Below are 18944 nucleotides of genomic sequence, written 5' to 3'. Positions count from 1 at the left end.
CTAAGAAGTGTTGGCATCCATTTAAATAAAGCATTGAGTGAAAAACATCTTGTGAATTTAGGTACCCCAGTTTGTCTGTGCTCCTCAAAATAGTACATTACTAGGTTTGCTTAGTTTTATCAATTCAAGACAATTTCAAAACATGAAAAAGTGCTGGTACTGATTAATAGCTATTGGGTTTAGCACTACTTTTATAGGTAAAAAGATATAAAGCTATAGAAACTTCAGATTCAGCTCAGGTATTTTTTTTGGCTTTCCTACATTGGGATTTGGTCAACATTTTTCTCACCATTTAAATAGCCTTGTTCGACTTCTAAACTTTGGGTGTCAACCCTGACCTATTTACTGTACACGCCCATGACTTTGATAATGTAATAAGATGCATATAACTATTAACAGAGACAATATTCTATAAAGAGTGTCTTGTAATGTGACATTACTTTTATATTACTTGTAACGTGACAAATTATATTACTAAAAAACATGTCTGTCGTGTATATGAAAGAGTGGATGTTACAGATATTAAAAATATATAGTTCTTATGTGAAAAAAGGCTGAGTAAAAGCTGTTTAAATCAAACAGGAAGTGCCTAGTTGTAGGCATTTGTGACCAGCTCATTGGCTGGTTAGCTCAATAGCTCCTACAAAAAAAGTTGGTGAATTCAATAAGGAGCTTTAATATTTATATAAAAAAAAACAAAAAAAACAACACTATAATGCATTTTGCAGCACTGTCCTTTACATGAAACTGGACAAAATTGAGTATCATGTCCCTTTAATAATAACAATCATCAGGTTCAGGAGAAACCCATTAAAATGTGACATTTATTTACTAGTATAATGGGTAATGTACAATACCTGTTGACGTATTGCTAATCTTGGTTGCTTTATTTTATGTCTGTCAACAGACATCCATTTTATTTAATACTCTGTAGAGGCTTATATTTTTGTAAAGTTATCAAGGAGTGAATAAAAACATAATTTATGCTTACCAGATAAATTCCTTTCCTTCCTGGCAGGTAGAGTTTACAACTTAATTCCTTACTGTTGGGAATACAACACCTGGCCACCAGAAAGAGGCAAAGAGACCCAGCCAAAGGCTTAAATATCCCTCCCACTTTCCCTATCCTCCCACTTTCCCTATCCCCCATTCATTCTGCCTAGGGAACAAGGAAAAGTAGGAGAAACATCAGGGTATAAATGTGCCAGAAGAAATAATATAAAAAGGGAGCCGTCCAACAAAAATAAATTACGGGCAGGGTCATGGACTCTCCCTGCTAGGAAGGAAAGGAATTCATCTGATAAGAATAAATAATGTTTTCCTTCCATAAGGCAGGGAGAGTCCACAACTTCATTCCTTACTGTTGGAAAAACTATACCCAAGCTCCAGAGGACACAGAAGGAATAACGGGAAAGAACAAAAAAGAACCAGACCCTATTCTGAGGGCACCACAGTCTGCAAAACCTTTCTCTCGAAAGCTGCTTCAGTCGAAGCAAACACATCAAACTTGTAAAATTTTGAAAAAGTGTATAAGGAGGACCAGCTGCCTTACAAATCTGATCCATAGAGGCTTTGTCCTTAAAAGCCCAGGAGGAAGCCACTGCTCTAGTGGAATGAACCGTTATCCTCTCAGGAGGCTGTCACCCCACTGTCTCATAAGTTAAGCGGATGACACTCCTCAACCAGAAAGATAGTTTTTTGTCATCTTACACTTCCCGTATAGATGACAAACAAAGAGGAAGATTCTCTGAATTCCTTAGTAGCCTCAAGAAAGAACTTCAAGGCAAAAAACACATCTAGATTGTGACACAAGCGTTCCTCCTTTGTGTCCTAATCCTACTTCAGCGAAGGAACGACAATTTCTTGATTAATGTTACGATCCGACACCACCTTAGAGAGGATTCCTAATTTAGTACATAAAACCGCCTTATCAGCATGGAAAACAAGATAAGGGGGGTCACATTGCAAAGCAGAAATCTCTGAAACTCTGCGCACAGAGGCAATAATTTGTAACTTTGGTAGAACCAGCATCAGGCAGCGTTTTTCCAGAAGTAGCTTCTGATCCAGGGTCAATCTGAGACATCTTGCAATATGTAAGAGAAAAAACAACATATAAAGCAAAATCTATCAAATTCCTTAAATGACAGTTTCAGGAATGGGAAAAAATGCCAATGAACAAGCCTCTAGTAACCAGAAGCAAAAGAAAAATGAGAATGACGCCACATCCGGTGACGCCGATACTTTTGGCACAAAACGCCAAAAAAATGACGCAATCACGAACAACTTCCGGGGACAAGTATGATGCCGGAAATGACAAAGAAATTTTTTGCGCCAAAAAAGTCCTCGCCAAGAATGACGCAATAAAATGAAGCATTTTCAGCCCCCGCGAGCCTATCAGCCCACAGAGAAAAGAGTCAATTTAAAGGTAAGAAAAAAATTGATTATTCATATGCATTATCCCAAATAATGAAACTGTCTGTCTGAAATAAGGAATATTGATCATCCTGAATCAAGGCAAATAAATGTTTAAACACATATATTTAGAACTTTTACATAAAAGTGCCCAACCATAGCTGAGAGTGTCACAAAAAATAAGATTTACTTACCCCAGGACACTCATCTACATGTAGTAGAAAGCCAAACCAGTACTGAAACGACAATCAGTAGAGGTAATGGTATATAAGAGTATATCGTCGATCTGAAAAGGGAGGTAAGAGATGAATCTCTACGACCGATAACAGAGAACCTATGAAAAAGATCCTGTAGAAGGAGACCATTGAATTCAAGGCAATACTCTCCTCACATCCCTCTGACATTCACTGCACACTGAGAGGAAAACCGGGCTCCAGCCTGCTGCATAGCGCATATCAACGTAGAATCTAGCACAAACTTACTTCACCACCTCCATGGGAGGCAAAGTTTGTAAAACTGATTTGTGGGTGTGGGGAGGGGTGTATTTATAGGCATTTTGAGGTTTGGGAAACTTTGCCCCTCCTGGTAGGAATGTATATCCCATACGTCACTAGCTCATAGACTCTTGCTAATTACATGAAAGAAAAAAGAACCTTCCAAGATAACAATTTAATGTCAACAGTATACATAGGCTCAAACGGAGCCTGCTGAAAAACACGAAGAACAAGATTGAGGCTCCAAGGCGGAGCCCCAGACCTAAACATAGGTCTGATCCTAGTCAGAGCCTTAAAGGACTGCACATCCGGAAGCTTAGCCAATTTCTTGTGCAGTAACACCGACAGGGCCGATATCTATCCCTTCAGGGAACTAGCAGACCTTTCTCCAGACCATCCTGGAGAAAAGATAAAATTCTGTCAACCTAAACCTTATGCCAGGCAAAGCCATGCTCTTCACACAAGCACAAAGTAAGTCCTCCACACTTTATGGCAGATACGATGAGTAACTGGCTTACAAGCTTAAATCAGAGTGTCGATAACAATCTGAGAAAACCCTCTCTTGGCTAAGACTAAGCGTTCAATCTCCACACAGTCAGCCTCAGAGAATCTAGATTCTGATGAATGAAGGGACCCTGTATAAGCAGATCTCTGTGTTAAGGTAACCTCCACTGAGGAGATGAGGACATCCCCACCAGATCCGCAAACAACGTCTTTCGTGTCCACGATGGAGCAATCAGAATCACTGATGCTCACTCCTGCTCCCCCCAACACAAGGGAGAAGCAGTAATGGAGGAAAAAGATATAGGAGTCTGAACCTCCATGGTACTGATAGGGCATCTACCAGTTCTGCCTGAGGATCCGTTCACCTCGACCCATACCTAGGTAGCTTGGTATTGAGGCAGGATGCCATGAGATCTATCTCTGGCGTCCCCCACTCGCTGCATATCTCTGCAAACCCCTGCTTCCCAGTTGTCCACACCCGGAATGTGGATCACTGACAGCATACATCTGTGAGTCTCTGCCCACTCTAGTATCTGAGATACTTCTCTGATATTATGTGAAGATGCTGTTTGCCATATCCGTTTTATATGCATCTGCCAGGTTTTAGCTTAGATATTATGTAGCTATTTCCCTTTGCAAGATTTATCCTGCTCATTCTGTGGCATTGGCATTGATTTTGTATGCTCCACCAATGTCCCATGTGTGATAAATGTATAAATGTATATAGAGTATTTATATGTATATGTATAGCATTGTTGCTTTAGGGCTTACAATTGTATCTTTCTTCAGCAAGCAGTGAAACTGTTAAACTGGTAAATGAAATTGAGGGCGTTATTTATTTTACCGTTTGACCAATCAGGCAATAATATACCTGTTTTAAACCCCACTCCCACAATCACACCTCATACTATGACTATGGCCTGAGGGCCAAAACATGTTAGCATTGGTGTAACACCCCTGTTTCACCCTGGGATGCTTTCTACTATTTTTAAGTACGCCAATAAAGTATTGACTTTTTATTTTTTCTACAACAGTGGTTCCACTTTCTTGTTTTGTTCTTTTCTCATCGCCAAGGGATTTCTTGTTTCCCCTGATGGTTGATGTAGGCAACAGAGGTTATATTGTCTGATTGGAATCTGATAAACTGGGACAAACCCAGAAGGGGCCAAGCATTCAAGGTATGGAAGATTGCCCGAAGTTCCAATATATTGATCAGAAGGGAGGACTCCTCCCGAGTCCCCAGCCCTTGTGCCTTCTTGGCACCCCAAACAGCTGCCCAGCCGAAAAGGCTTGCTTCCGTAGTCACAATATCCCAGAAGGGTCTCAAGAAGCACGTGCCTTGGGACAGATGATCTGGACAGAGCCACCAAGAGAGGGAGTCTCAACAGGTTTTCCAGCACAATCTGTTAAGACAGATCTGAATGGTCGCCGTTCCATAGTGCATAGTTGTAAGGGTCTGAGATGGAATCTGGCAAAGTGAATGATGTTCATACAGGACACCAAGAGTCCAATCACCCCCATACATGGCCACTGAGGGTATCAAGGAGGCCTGGAGGGCAAGACATGCAGTAGTTAGTTTGCAACATCTCTGATCTGTGAGAAATATTCTCATGGTTTTAGAGTCTATTACTGTCCCCAGGAAATTCACCCTTGTACTTGGAGTAAAAGAACTCTTTTCCAAGTTTATCTTCATTCCATGTGATCGAAGAAGACTGAGAAGGGACTCTGAGTGTTCTTCCACTAGACGAAAAAGATGGTGCCTGCACCAAGATATTGTCCAGGTAAGGTGCTACTGCAATACCTCATGTTCTGGCAACGGCTAAAAGAGCCCCCAGAACCTTCAAAAATATCCTTGGAGCAGTAGTTAGGCCAAACAGAAGAGCTATGAACTGGAAGTGCTGGTCCAGAAAAGCAAACCTCAGGAACTGAAAATGTTCCCTGTGTATCGGAACGTGAAGGTATGCATCCTTCAGGTCTATGAACCAGAGGAAGGATTGACAGTATTGTCTCCATCTTGAAAGAGGGAACACTCAGAAACTTGTTTAGGAACTTTAGGTCCAGAATTGGATGGAAAGTTCCCTCCTTTGTTTGGAACCACGAAAAGGTTTGAATAAAACCCCAAACCTCTTTCTGCTGTAGGTACCGGGACAATTACTCCTAGAGAGGAGGGATCCCGTATGCAACTTAAAAAGACAGTCCTCTTTTCTGGTCTTGTAGACAGACTGGAGAGTAGGAATCTGCCCCATGGTGTATGAAATTGGAATCCTATCCGGTATCCCTGCGAAACAACCTCCAGGACCCAAGGATCCTATACATCCTGGAACCAAGCGTCTGGGGGCCACCCCTTCATGCAGATTTGTTCTAGCGGGCTTCTTAGTCTGTTTGGACTTATTCCAGGACTAAACCGTCTTCCAAATACTCTTGGGCTGCTCGGACTTGGATGAAGATTGCTGTCATTGTTATTTGTCAGAACGAAAGGAATGAAAATTAGACAATTGCCATCCCTTAAGCTTATTCTTCTTATCCTGCGGAAAGAATTCACCTACCTTTCCCTCCGGTAACCATAGAAATAATGGAGTCCAGCCCTTGACCGAATAAAATCTTCCCCTTGAAAGGAAGAGAAAGGATTCTGGATTTAGAAGTCATAGCCTCAGACCAAGACTTCAACCAGAGAGCCCGGCGGGCTAGAACTGCAAACTCAGAAGCCTTTGCATTTATGTGAATAATTTGCATATTTGGGTCACAGATGGAGTTAGCATTTCTCAGAGCTTTAATCTCTCCTGAATATCCTTGAGGGGAGTTTCCACCTGGGGGATAGTGGTATGCTTAGCCAGCGTAGAAATAGCGCCATCCACCTTAGGAATGAAGCCCCACAAAGCCAATTGAGAGTCAGGGATTCGGAATAAAGGGGGAAAAAGAAGTTCCTATTCTTTCCCATGTTACTAATAATATTTGCCATTTTAACTGGCACAGGAAAAGTCAGAAGGACCTTCCTGTCTAATTTAGGGATCTTAGGTTCCTCAGAGAGTTTAGCCTCTGGAACCTCTAGCGTAGACAAAACCTCCTTTAATAAAAAACGCAGATGCTCAATTTAAAATCTAAAAGGAGGGATTCCCCACTGAAGGATGTTTAGAAACTGAAGTTTCCAACTCAGAAAGTTCACCCTCTGAAGCAACAGAGGTTAACTCATACTCCGATAGCTGGGACATAGTAGCTAAATCCGACAAATATTTAGATGACTCTAGGTCTCTTATGTTTGCTAGAGGGAGGTAAGGCACTCAGGGCCACAGATACCACCAACTGTAACCTCCAGATTAGGGCTGCACGATAAATCGCATATGGGATTTAAAACCCGTGATTAATTGCCGTGAATTAAAAACCGCGAGAGTTCGCAATTTTTTGCTAAAAAAAATAAATAATCCTCAGATTTGGCTGTACAGCATTGATTTGTATTGGATTTCTTGCAAACCAGCTCCATCTAGTGGTTGCTTTTAGCACACATTTGTAAAATGGCTGTTTTACTTTCACTTTCTGTTTGTGATCTCAGTAGCAGCCGATCAATCTATAGAAGTCTAAAAGCAGAGCCCATGCAGGAGAGTGAAGAGGAGGGAAAGCCACTTATTTATATTCCCCCTAGGAACGTCTGCAGTCTGAAACTTAGGGTATGTAATTATTATGGAACCTCTTACACAATCTCCTGCTCTTTGAGAAACTGCTCAAATACATAGCAGATGCAGATAACCCCACGGCTGCCAAAAATGGAAAAAAAATGCAGTCCCATCTGCTAGCTAGCTGTTGGGTTAACTGCATCTACAATGCTATCAGCAAGGCACATAATTTCTGAAAGGAGCTGCACCCCACCCCTACTGCTATATGCCTGTAATGGATTCCTGCACAGGAGCAGGGCTCATCAGGCAAGATAAAATTAATTTATATATATATATATATATATATATATACATACACACACATACATATGGGGTTTGTATTTTTATGCTCCCAGAGGGTATTGGACACTGAGAAACATGTACATTAAGATCATGTAGTCTTAAATACAAATTTTATTGACAAATTAAGGTGTTATAATCATTTATAAGGCAATCACAAATTTTTTTTGCCCATATCGCCCAGCCCTACTCCAGATGGAGAATTAGTTGAGCCGCAGGGAACTGCATGTTGAGCGGGTAGTGTAGAAAGGGTAGTAATCTCTTGGGACACAGATTCCTGAGAGGTAGACAGCTCAGAGGGGCTAATAGCGCAATGAGTATTAGCAGGCTTGTCTCCCTTCTTAGACTTTAGAACAGTGCTTAGGCAAATGGAACAAAATTGAGCAGGTGAGCAAACCACGGCCTCCTCACAATATAAACAGGAATTATTAATCAGTACAGAAGGAGCAGAACCTTATAATGTAGTATCAGAGTCCACCATAACTAAGTATATATCCACAGAAGGACAGACAAAAAAACACTTTTATTAAAAAAAACTAATGTCTGGGGCACTCACCACCTCCTAGACCCAGACAGCTAACAGTGAAAAAGCTCTCCTTAGGAGTGATGTCTGCAGCAGGATAGTAGGAAAATGAAAAGACTGCACCTGGTCACGTGGTGCGCAGGACAGGACCTTCCCCTGCTGCGAAAAAGGCGCTAAGCTATAATGAGCTGCGGAATACACAAAAACTAAAGTGAAACCTGTTTGTTCCAAGCCAAAAGCACAGTCTATGAGCCCAAAAACTCTCTCATTAAAGCAGTTATAAATAACTCCTATAACAACAAAATAGAGGGGGCGCTAAAGGTGCAGGGGTAACTCAGTGCAAAAAATGAATCACTATGCGTAGATAATACAGAACAATTCAAATATCACAAGGACCAAACAAAATAAAAATAAAAATGAAAAATATATATATGAAATAAAAAACCTTTGAGTCCTTGAATAAAGGATAATACAGAGATCAAAGTCTTTCTTTGAAATGTATGACCGGATAAAATGGGATATAGAATGTTCATATGTGGGCTGCCTCCTCCTCACCGACTGGTCCGGGTATAGCTGAAAAAGTACAAGAAGACAGAGGGGCGCCTCATGTGTGGTATAATCAGATGGTATGATACAGAACAAACAGAATGGAGCCAAATGAGTACTCACATACTATTGAAGCACACCTATGTTTCATCAGGCATATATTCATTCAACATCCACATGTTGAAGGAATATATGCCTGATGAAACGGTTCTAACCGAGAAACGCGTTGCATTTGAGGGGTGCCACTGTATACCCTTTTATCCACTCATCATAAACAACTGCTGTGTTGTTTTTTTATCTTTGTTTTTAATAAATAGCTACATTTTATTTTAAATGTACTCTGAGTGGAGTTCTTTTCCTACCTTCTGCCTTTGCTGATTGCTCACTGGGACCTACACCCCTGCACAACCAAGAATCTACATCTAGGGTGAGCTGCTACACCTGTCATAAAGTTACAGCCTGCCTCTACCAGCACATAAGTGTGCTACAGGAGTATGCGAGTACCCATCTGTATCATCTAAGAGATATTGCCGGTTATACCTTTAATGGTCTGCACATGTAGTGCTTTCTTTGTTTGTTTTTTAATCTCTCACCAGCTACACAGTTTTGCCTGGAGGGTGAGCTGTCACACCTATCTGAAATTGCAGCTTGTCTCTACCAGCACATAGGTGTGCTTCAATAGTATTTGAGTACTCATTTGGCTCCATTCTGTTTGTTCTGTATCATACCATCTGATTATACCACACATGAGGCGCCCCTCTGTCTTCTTGTACTTTTTCATAAATAACTCCTAGCTGTTCAAATATCCCTGAAGGAGATATTAACCCTTAATCTTATCAAAGCATAAAGGAGCCACACTGTGACCCTGTATAACAAAAGTGTATATATAAAACGGTCTTACCCTCCAGGATCCATGCTGTGAAACAGACACAACCTCTCAAGTGTGACAGTCTTGCAGCGACACTTTGACATGGACAAGTAGTGTAACAGCAAGTAGTGAAACTTGTTAACACTGATTGCTCAGGAGCTGTTAGGCGACAGTCTGGATGGGTTCACAGAAAAACTTTCCCTGCATCTCCAGACTTTAACTTTCATCAAATCATTACTTAAAACTCCAGTCCTTTCTTGAAGGGAACATACCCATTACAGGACTATCCAAATCTTCTGACACTTCTCTGCCACCTCCTATAGTGACGAAAGGCAAAGAATGACTGGGGGATAGGGGAAGTTGGAGGGATATTTAAGCCTTTGGCTGGAGTGTCTTTGCCTCCTCCAGGTGGCCAGGTGTTGTATTTCCCAACAGCAAGGAATAAAGTTGTGGACACTCCCTGCCTTATACAAGGAAAACTGCTATTCTCTCAGAGGTGGTAATAATATTGATTAAATGCATTTTGTATGATTCAGTTTACAAACCAGAGCAGTAAATGAAAACTATTTGTACAGAAGTTTTGAGTTCCTTGGGTTGGTTTTAAAAACTCAGTTGGATAGTATAATCATGGACCTATTTTAAAAAGGACAGTAAATTCAAAATTAAACTTACTTGATTCAGACAGCACACACAATACTAAACAACGTTCCGGTTTACTTCTGTTTACAAGTTTGCTTTGTTCTCTTGATATTCTTTGTTTATAATTTAGGTATGCTGATAGGACCTTAGGAGCATGCACATTCAACAGTAGCGGTGTGCTCAACTATAAATAACATTGCTATAAAAATTGTTGCAAACAAACTGCTGCCAGCCACATAGAATAAGGCACACGCATTCTCCTGAGCTCACCTAGGATTACTCTAACAATGGATATCAAGAACACAAGAAAAATTGATAAGAGCAGTAAACTAGAACATTATTTAAAACTTTGCGGTCTATCCACTCCATTTAAGTTTAATTTGGACTTCATTGTCCCTTTAACTGGAAGGAGGGTGGAAATAATAATATTTAAAGGGACACTTTACCCAAATTTTTTTCTTTCATAATTCAGATAGGGCATGCAATTTTAAGCAACTTTCTAATTTACTCCTATTATCAATTTTTCTGCATTCCCTTGCTATGCTTATTTGAAAAGCAAGAATGTAAGTTTAGAAGCTGGCCTAGTTTTGGTTCACAACCTGGGTTGTGCTTGCTGATTGGTGGCTAAATCTACTCACAAATAAACAAGTGCTGTCCAGTGTCCTAAACCAAAAATTGTCTGTCTCCTTAACTTAGATGTCTCCTTTTTCAAATAAAGATAGCAAGAGAATGAAGAGAATTGATAATAGGAGTCAATTAGAAAGTTGCTTAAAATTGCATGCTCTATCTGAATCGCTAAAGAAAAAATATGGGTTTAGTATCCCTTTAACATGTTACTCAAAGAAAAATAAGGTGTAAGCAATCATTTCTTATTAGTGTATTTATATTTCATGTTGAATCACAAAGCAATGATCATATTACGATTTCATTAAGAAGTAATAAAGAGCAAGGCATTCTAACACTATAATATATGCTTATTTTCAGTGTTGCATAGAGTAATGCGGTTCTGTTTCATCTGGGTATCTATTATACAAAAACACATTTGCCCAGCAGTGATACCATTGAAAAATCTAACCTCATTTTGTTCGCTGCAAGATATGGGCCAAAGAAACATGAAGGCACTGTTGTTCTGATGAATAATTAGTGCCACTTGAGTCATGAACCAGGGCAAAAGAAACTTTCTTCTGTGAACAACCATATCATGGCGCTTGTAACAAAGGTTTTGTAAAAATGAAAGTGAAACATTGTACAAGCCCATCAATGGTAAATTTCAGTAGATTATAAAAAATCCAAGAAGTCCGTTCCTATGTTCCTTACATTTTTATTAATTAAGAATATATGTATTGTGGAAATGTTTGAATAAAAAGTGCTAAATGTTATAAATGTCCAAAAATAAAAATAAAAAAAAAGTGATATCAAGTTATCACACAGCTTTAGAAAATTGTTAGAAATCTACAAGATAGAAATGTACTCAACCATGTAACAAACTGTTTTATGGTTAGACACCACCAATAATAGGCTCTTTAGGCATGCATGCTCAGTAACTGAACCCCTAGACAAAGTGGTGAAATTGCCTGTATATACACACACAAGTGTAGAGTTTTTTAAAAAAAAAAAAAAAAGCGTGGGAAACGCCAAATCCGTAATGTTTGAGAGTGTGGACATTATTAACGTTTAAGTGCTGCCAAATCCGTATCGTGAAGAGGAACACCTCTCAAAATGACAATTTAGGAGATCTTTTTTTATATATACACACTATTTATCATTTTATAATACCATCTCAAAGTGTTTAATGTCCCTTTAAGCAAAGTAATGATATCACTAGAGTTTTTTTTTTTAATTAAACAAATGTTATCCAATTAGATTCAACTATGACACAATTTTTTCTTAGGGTCTGAGGATCAAAAGTTCGCCGGCATGAAGAGAATTCACACAAACCCTTTGGGATTATTGTTAGACTTCTATTGTACTGTAGGAGCTTCTCCTTCACACAGAGAACACTACATAGCATCATAAACATGGCTCAAAATAAATAAATAATATATATATATATATATATATATATATATATATATATATATATATATATATTTATTATACACACACTTTTTTTTAGGGGTCTCGTTGTACTAACAAGACTTTTTAGATCATTTCACCTGAAGGGAGAGCTTTAGATCATTAGGCCCTGAGTAAGCTGACAAATATTTCAGCAAACTTCTCAAAACAAACTGTAGGGTCTACAGGTACAATGCTACAGGAGTAAAAACACACATAAAGTTGATATACTGTAGATTTTTCTACATGTTATGGATGGGTATGTAACCTTTAATATCAGCCCATACAGAGTTCTGCTTAATAGCTACACTGTGTGTACAGATAGCCCCACAGTATTAAAGAAATGAGTAAAAACATGAATTATGCTTACCTGATAATTTCATTTCCATCCGTACGAGGAGAGTCCACGGCTTCATTCATTAATTGTGGGAATACAGAACCTGACCACCAGGATGAGGCAGACACCCCAGCCAAAGGCTTAAAGGGACACTGAACCCAAATTTTTTCTTTTGTGATTCAGATAGAGCATGAACGTTTAAGCAACTTTCTAATTTACTCCTATTATCAAATTTTCTTAATTCTCTTTGAATCTTTATTTGAAATGCAAGAATGTAAGTTTAGATGCCGGCCCATTTTTGGTGAACAACCTAGGTTGTCCATGCTGATTGGTGGATAAATTCAACCACCAATCAAAAACTGCTGTCCAGAGTCTGAACCAAGAAAAAAGCTTAGATGCCTTCTTTTTTATATAAAGATAGCAAGAGAACGAAGAAACATTGATAATAGGAGTAAATTAGAAAGTTGCTTAAAATTGCATGCTCTATCTGAATCACGAAAGAAAAATTTTGGGTTCAGTGTCCCTTTAAATACTTCACCACTCCCCTCATCCCCAAGTCATTCTGCCCAGGGACCAAGGAACAGTAGGAGAAATATCAGGGTATAAATGGTGCCAGAAGAAAAAAAATAAAGAAATTTAGGTCTTCCCAATGGGGAACTGGGGGCGGGAGCAGTGGACTCTCCTCATACAGATGGAAATTAAGTTATCAGGTAAGCATAATTTATGTTTTCCATCTTAATATGAGGAGAGTCCACAATTTAATTCATTACTTGTGGGAAGCTCTAGAGGACAGTGAATGAAAACAGGAGGGCAAAAAAGGGCATCACAGCCTGCAAAACCTTTCTCCCAAAGGCTGCTTCAGCCAAAGCAAAAACATCAAATTTGTAAGACTTTGAAAAAGTATGTAAGGAGGACCAGGTTACAAATATGCTCCATAGAGGCCTCATTCTTTAAGGCCCAAGAAGAAGCCACAGTTCTAGTTGAGTGAGCCATAATTCTCTGAGGAGGCTTATGTCCCACTGTCTCATAAGCCAAGCGAATCATGCTCCTCAGCCAAAAAGATAGAGAAGTGGAAGAAGCCTTCTGCCCCTTGCACTACCCCAAAAAGACAACAAACAATGCTGAAGTCTGTCTGAAATCCTTTGTAGCCTGAAGATAAAATTTCAAAGCTCAAACCACATCCAAGTTATGAAGTAACCATTCCTTTGAAAAAGGGGGGTTAGGACACAAGGAAGGAACTACAATCTCCTGATTAATGTTGCGATCAGACACAACCTGAGGGAGAAATCCCAACCCAATGTGAAAGACAGCCTTATCGGCATGAAAAAAACAGGTAAGGAGGCTTACATTGCAAGGCCGCCAACTCAGAGACTCTGCGTGCCGCAGCAATAGCCAGCAGAAAAATAACCTTCCAAGACAGTATCTTAATGTCAAGAGAAAGCATAGGCTCAAACTGAGCCCTCTGCAAAACCCTAAGAACCAGATTCAAACTCCAAGGAGGAGCAGAATGTCTAAATACAGGCCTGATCCTGGAAAGAGCCTGAACAAAAAAGACTGTATATCAGGAAGCTCAGCAAGCTTCTTGGCTAACAACACAGATAGAACCGAAATCTGTCCCCTTAAGGAACTGGCGGCAAGTCCCTTCTCCAAGCCACCTGGAGGAAGGAAAGTATCCTGGAAACCCTGACCTAATGCCAGGAATATCCACGAGACTCACATCAGAGTAAGTAGGTGCTTCACACCTTATGATAGATGCGTCGGGTGACCGGCTTCCTGGCTTGAATGAGAGTATTAATCACACTTTCAGAAAAACCTCTCCTGGCTAAGACTAAGCGTTCAATCTCCACGCAGTCAGCCTCAGAGAATCTAGATTTTGATGCACAAAGGGGCCCTGTACCAGCAGATCCCTGCGACAGGGCAACCTCCATGGAGGAGACAATGACATGCCAACCAGATCTGCAAACCACATCCTTCGCGGCCATGACGGAACACTCAGAATAGTTGATCGTTGCTCCTGCTTGATGCACGCTTGATGCTTGATGAAGGGGAGAGCTACAAATTGGAAGTGCTGGTCGAGAAAAGCGAATCTTAGGAACCTGAAGTGATCCTTGTGTATTCGCACATGAAGGGAAGCGTCCTTCAAGTCTATCATAGTCATGAACTGACCCTCTTGAACTAAGGGCAGAATAGACCTTATCGTCTCCATCTTGAACAATGGAACTGACAAACTTCTTTAAGCACTTTAGGTCTAGAATCAGGCAAAACATGTCCTTATTTGGGACCACAAAAAGGTTTGAATAGTACCCTAGACCTCATTCTGCTAGAGGTATCAGTACAATTACTCCTAGAGAGGAAAGATCCCTCATGCACTCTAGGAAGGCATCCCATTTCTCTGGTCTTGATGATAGATTTGACAAGAGGAATCTGCCCCTGGGAGGGTGAGTTTTGAAACCTATCCTGTAACTCTGGGCAATAACCTCCAAAACCCAAAAATCCTGCATGTCTCTCATCCAAGCCTCTCCGAAAAGAGATAGTCTGCCCCCTAGGAGATCCAGAGACGCATCAGGGGCCGCCCCTTCATGCCGATTTTGTCTCTGCGGGCTTCTTGCTCTGCTTGGCTTTATTCCAAGACTGAGATGGATTCCAAGATCCCTTGGACTGCTCGGGCTTGGTGGCAGGGTGCTGTCCTCCGAACGAAAGGGATGAAAATTAGGACCCTTAGGTTTATTCTTCTAATCCTTATGTAGAAAGGCACCCTTGCCCCCGTGACCGTGGATATGAGAGAGTCCAGGCCTGGATCGAAAAGAACCTTTCCCTGAAATGGAAGAGAAAGTAATCTAGATTGGACATCATGTCAGCAGATCAAGACTACAACCACAGGGCCCTCTGGGCCAGATTAGAAAAGCCTGATGTCTTGGCATTCAAGCGAATAATCTACATATTTGCATCACAGATAAATGAATTAGCTACCCTCAGGGCCTTAATTGTTTCCTGTGTCATATCGAGGGGAGTCTCCACCTCGATTATCTCTGACAGAGTCATACCAATAGGTAGTAGCTCCTGCTATGACTGCCGCTGCTGGCTTAAATACGAACCCTGTGTGCTGAAACATCTTAACAGGGCCTCTAATTTCTTATCCATGGGTTCTTTAAACGACGAACTATCCTCGAGTGGGATAGTGGTGCGCTTAGCGAGCATGGAGATAGCTCCATCCACCTTAGGGACAGATCCCCACAATTCTAGCTGAGAATCAGGAACCGGGAACAATTTCTTAAACAAAGAAGAAGGGGAGAAAGATGAAACAAGTCTCTCCCATTTATTCTTTATAATATTCGCCATCTTTACGGTAACCGGGAAAGTCTGGGGCACCACCCTGTCCTCATAGACTTTATCAAGCTTAAGAATAGAAGGTTCCTCTGGCAACTTTGGTTCCGGAACCTCTAGAGTAGCTAATATCTTCTTTAGTAAAAAGCATAAGTGCTCCACCCTAAACCTAGTCTGGTTCCTCCGCAGTCAGAGATTTATGGGCCGCAGATTCGACCCAGAGAAAGAGTCCTCCAAAATATCAGAGTCCTCTGCATCAGCGGATAAACTAGTCTCAGATACATCCAACCGAGTAGATGACCCCTGGGAACGATAGCAATGTTTAACCTTTCGCTTGCGCTTAGCAGTGCGAAGTAAAGCACTGAAGGCCGCAGACACCGCTGTTTGCAACTAATCAGCAAAATCTGGCGGCCACAGGGCACCTCCCGCAGGAGGATTAGTAGTGCACTGGGGAGCTGCATGTGTAATTGGAGATGATTGTAGGGAATGCACCTCGTGGGATGGTGACCCCTCATAGGTGGACGGCTCAGTGGTACTAAACATCTTGTTCTTTTTAAATATCACTATTTTATCAAGGCATGTGGAACATAGTTGAGCAGGTGGATATACTGTAGACTTCTCACAATATACACAGGCATTAGATTTAGGTAAAGAGGGAGTACCCTCTAAACGCAGAGTACTCCATAGTTTGCGCCTTTAATATGAACTATAGAAAAAATAAATGGCACCTTTATACCCCAAAGGCCCGGGGCACTCACCACCTCCTATGACACAGGCCCAGAGAGAAACCACTTTCGTCTCCTGCAACCGACGGTCAGGAAAAGGAATAGAATGAGGCCACAACCGGTCACATGGAGTGCCATGCAAGACTGCCCCTGCAGCGGAGAAAAAGCGCACCAACTAAACAGGCTGCACAGTAATCAAAAAGAAGGAAGAACCTGACTGTTCACACATTGCCAGAGCCACATCTCACACTTGACGCAGCAAAAAACACAAAGTAATCATGTATAATCCACCCCCTGTTCAATAATCACCTTCCGGAGATATTAACCTTCGATTCTATACAGATAAAAGGAGTCACACTGTGACCCTGTCCTCTTGCGTTATCATTACAGGTATAAAAAAAAAATGAAACGATCTTACCAGAATATACGCCATGGAACAGGAACACGGCCTCTCAAGTTTGACAGTGTTGTAGCATCACTCCTGACATGGACTTGAGTGATAGAAAGCAGGCAGTGAAACTCGTCAACACTGATTGCTTAAGGAGCTGTTAATACGAGTCTGGATGGTTTCGCAGAAAGACTCTCCCTGCATCTCCAGACCCTAACATTTGTCAATGCTCTCACTGTGAGGCTGACAAGACTACTTAAAACTCCAGTCTCATTCCAAAGAGCACTACCCTCCATAAGAGACTACTACGAATCTTCAGACACTAGTCTGCCATCCTCCTGTGACGAAAGGCAAAGAATGACTGGGGGATGAGGGAAGTGGGGGAGGTATTTAAGCCTTTGGCTGGGGTGTCTTTGCCTCCTCCTGGTGGCCAGGTTCTGTATTCCCACAAGTAATGAATGAAGTCATGGACTCTCCTCGTATTGAGATAGAAATTTAAATACTCTTATGTATACAAAACGTACAGAAGCTATAAAAGCAGAGATTAGTTCTGTAGAACATTAAAGTCATGGATAAAGGACAGAGATTTGACTTACAGTATATTAAAGAGGAGTATTAGGGATGGCACAGTATGCAGGAAAGCGATAGTAACATATAGCAGAAATGAGGAGGGGGTTACGGCACTAATAAAATGCTATAACGTACTAGGGCATTTATTATTGAACTATTATTTGCGCAGTACTGTAAAGTGACACAGTTAAAATCTATTCCATTAATACACTGCAGATCCTGAAAACAGCTACATACATATGCACCCTTGATTGTGTTGAGCCCTGGACCAGTAGTGCACTGTCAATTCAGAGCTGGCTTTGTGTGTATAACACAGCATTTTCTTATTGCACTATTGCGTGACCAGGACTAAAATTTTAGGGCATTTTATTACAGTTGCTTTAGTAACCTAATGGCTGCAACGTACAATGGATGAGACGTTACGTAATTCAGGAAATTTATAATAAAAATAAGCAATGTTCGTTTCATTAATTTGTCCAGATAAATTAATATTGAAGATTTCCTGAAAATGTAGGATTCAATTTTGCAAAAGTATGGTAAATTTTCATATTTATTAAACGTAACATTTAGACAGTCGGAAAATAACATTTAAACGTTTAGTCTCACATACCAAGTCTATTGGAATCAATATTCAAATGTTTGTATTATTATTATTATAGAAGCGTTAGAATAGCTGTACAGAAGTTAGATGAAATACAGAAGAGCGTTACTTCTTCTGGTCAAAATCAAAATTCAGACATTTTCCCAATCCTAAATTACACTAATAGCTAGTGAGAGAAGCATAAAGACAATTCTGGAGATCAAGTGTTATAAAAATAAATTTTAACCAAACGGTTTAAATGTGAAAGTGAAGATCAGGGTAATACTAAAGGGAATAGTATATTAGCTGATGCTAAGTATAACATATTGTATATCTCAACCCAACAGAAACCCAACAAAAAATAAATATCTGACACTCGCTGCTATTTAATACTTCAGACAGGAGCAATGTTGCCGATTTTGCTGAAGACATGTGATATGAGATGGAAAATGGACAGGCATGTAGGGCTGTAACAAAAAACCCCATTATACATAAGTCATTGGCTATAACCAGAATCCTTGAAGAAGCTAACGTCCAGCTTTAGCGGTGATTAATTTATTGCAAAATGTGTTACAAAAGTAAGTGGGGTCTGTACAGGCTGAGGTTATTTTTAGTTTCCTTTAAAATGTAAAATCCTTTTTTGTTTGGCAAAAAAAAGAAAAGTCCTTCAAAACAGTATTAAAATATAGAAATGAATTATAAAATGACATATACCCGTTTCTGCATTTACCATTCTAGATGTGTGTGTATGTATGTATATATATATAACAATATTATATATAAACAACACCTATATGGAAATGCTCACAAATAAGATGTTAACTATTCAGTAAGAGCCAGTAAATGGTTGGTTCTTCTTACCGGAAACCAATAATTGGACACTCCTTGCAGATGTTACACTTGGCTTGGTGTTTGGCAGTCTCTGCAGCAGCTACTCTATGAAGCACCGGTAGCCAAACCATTGACTGTGGTTCCAACCTCATCCAGTCCAGAAATAGAGCAGCTTCAATTTCTGGCTTATTGTTAGCCTGT

General features: G+C 40.3%; 1 protein-coding gene across 5 annotated transcripts in view; it reads right to left on the bottom strand.

Moving 5' to 3' along the window:
• The window catches only part of DMD (dystrophin), a 4487195-nt gene that overhangs the window by 87454 nt on the left and 4380797 nt on the right, over positions 1-18944 (bottom strand). For all 5 annotated transcript variants that reach the window (XM_053707599.1, XM_053707595.1, XM_053707596.1 and 2 more), the window contains one exon: positions 18774-18940. In XM_053707599.1, the coding sequence (XP_053563574.1) occupies positions 18774-18940 (167 nt within the window). The remainder of the gene's footprint in view (positions 1-18773; positions 18941-18944) is intronic.

This window comes from Bombina bombina, chromosome 3 (genome assembly GCF_027579735.1).
Source record: "Bombina bombina isolate aBomBom1 chromosome 3, aBomBom1.pri, whole genome shotgun sequence".
Lineage (NCBI taxonomy): Eukaryota > Metazoa > Chordata > Amphibia > Anura > Bombinatoridae > Bombina > Bombina bombina.
This window is presented reverse-complemented; position numbering and strand designations above follow the sequence as displayed.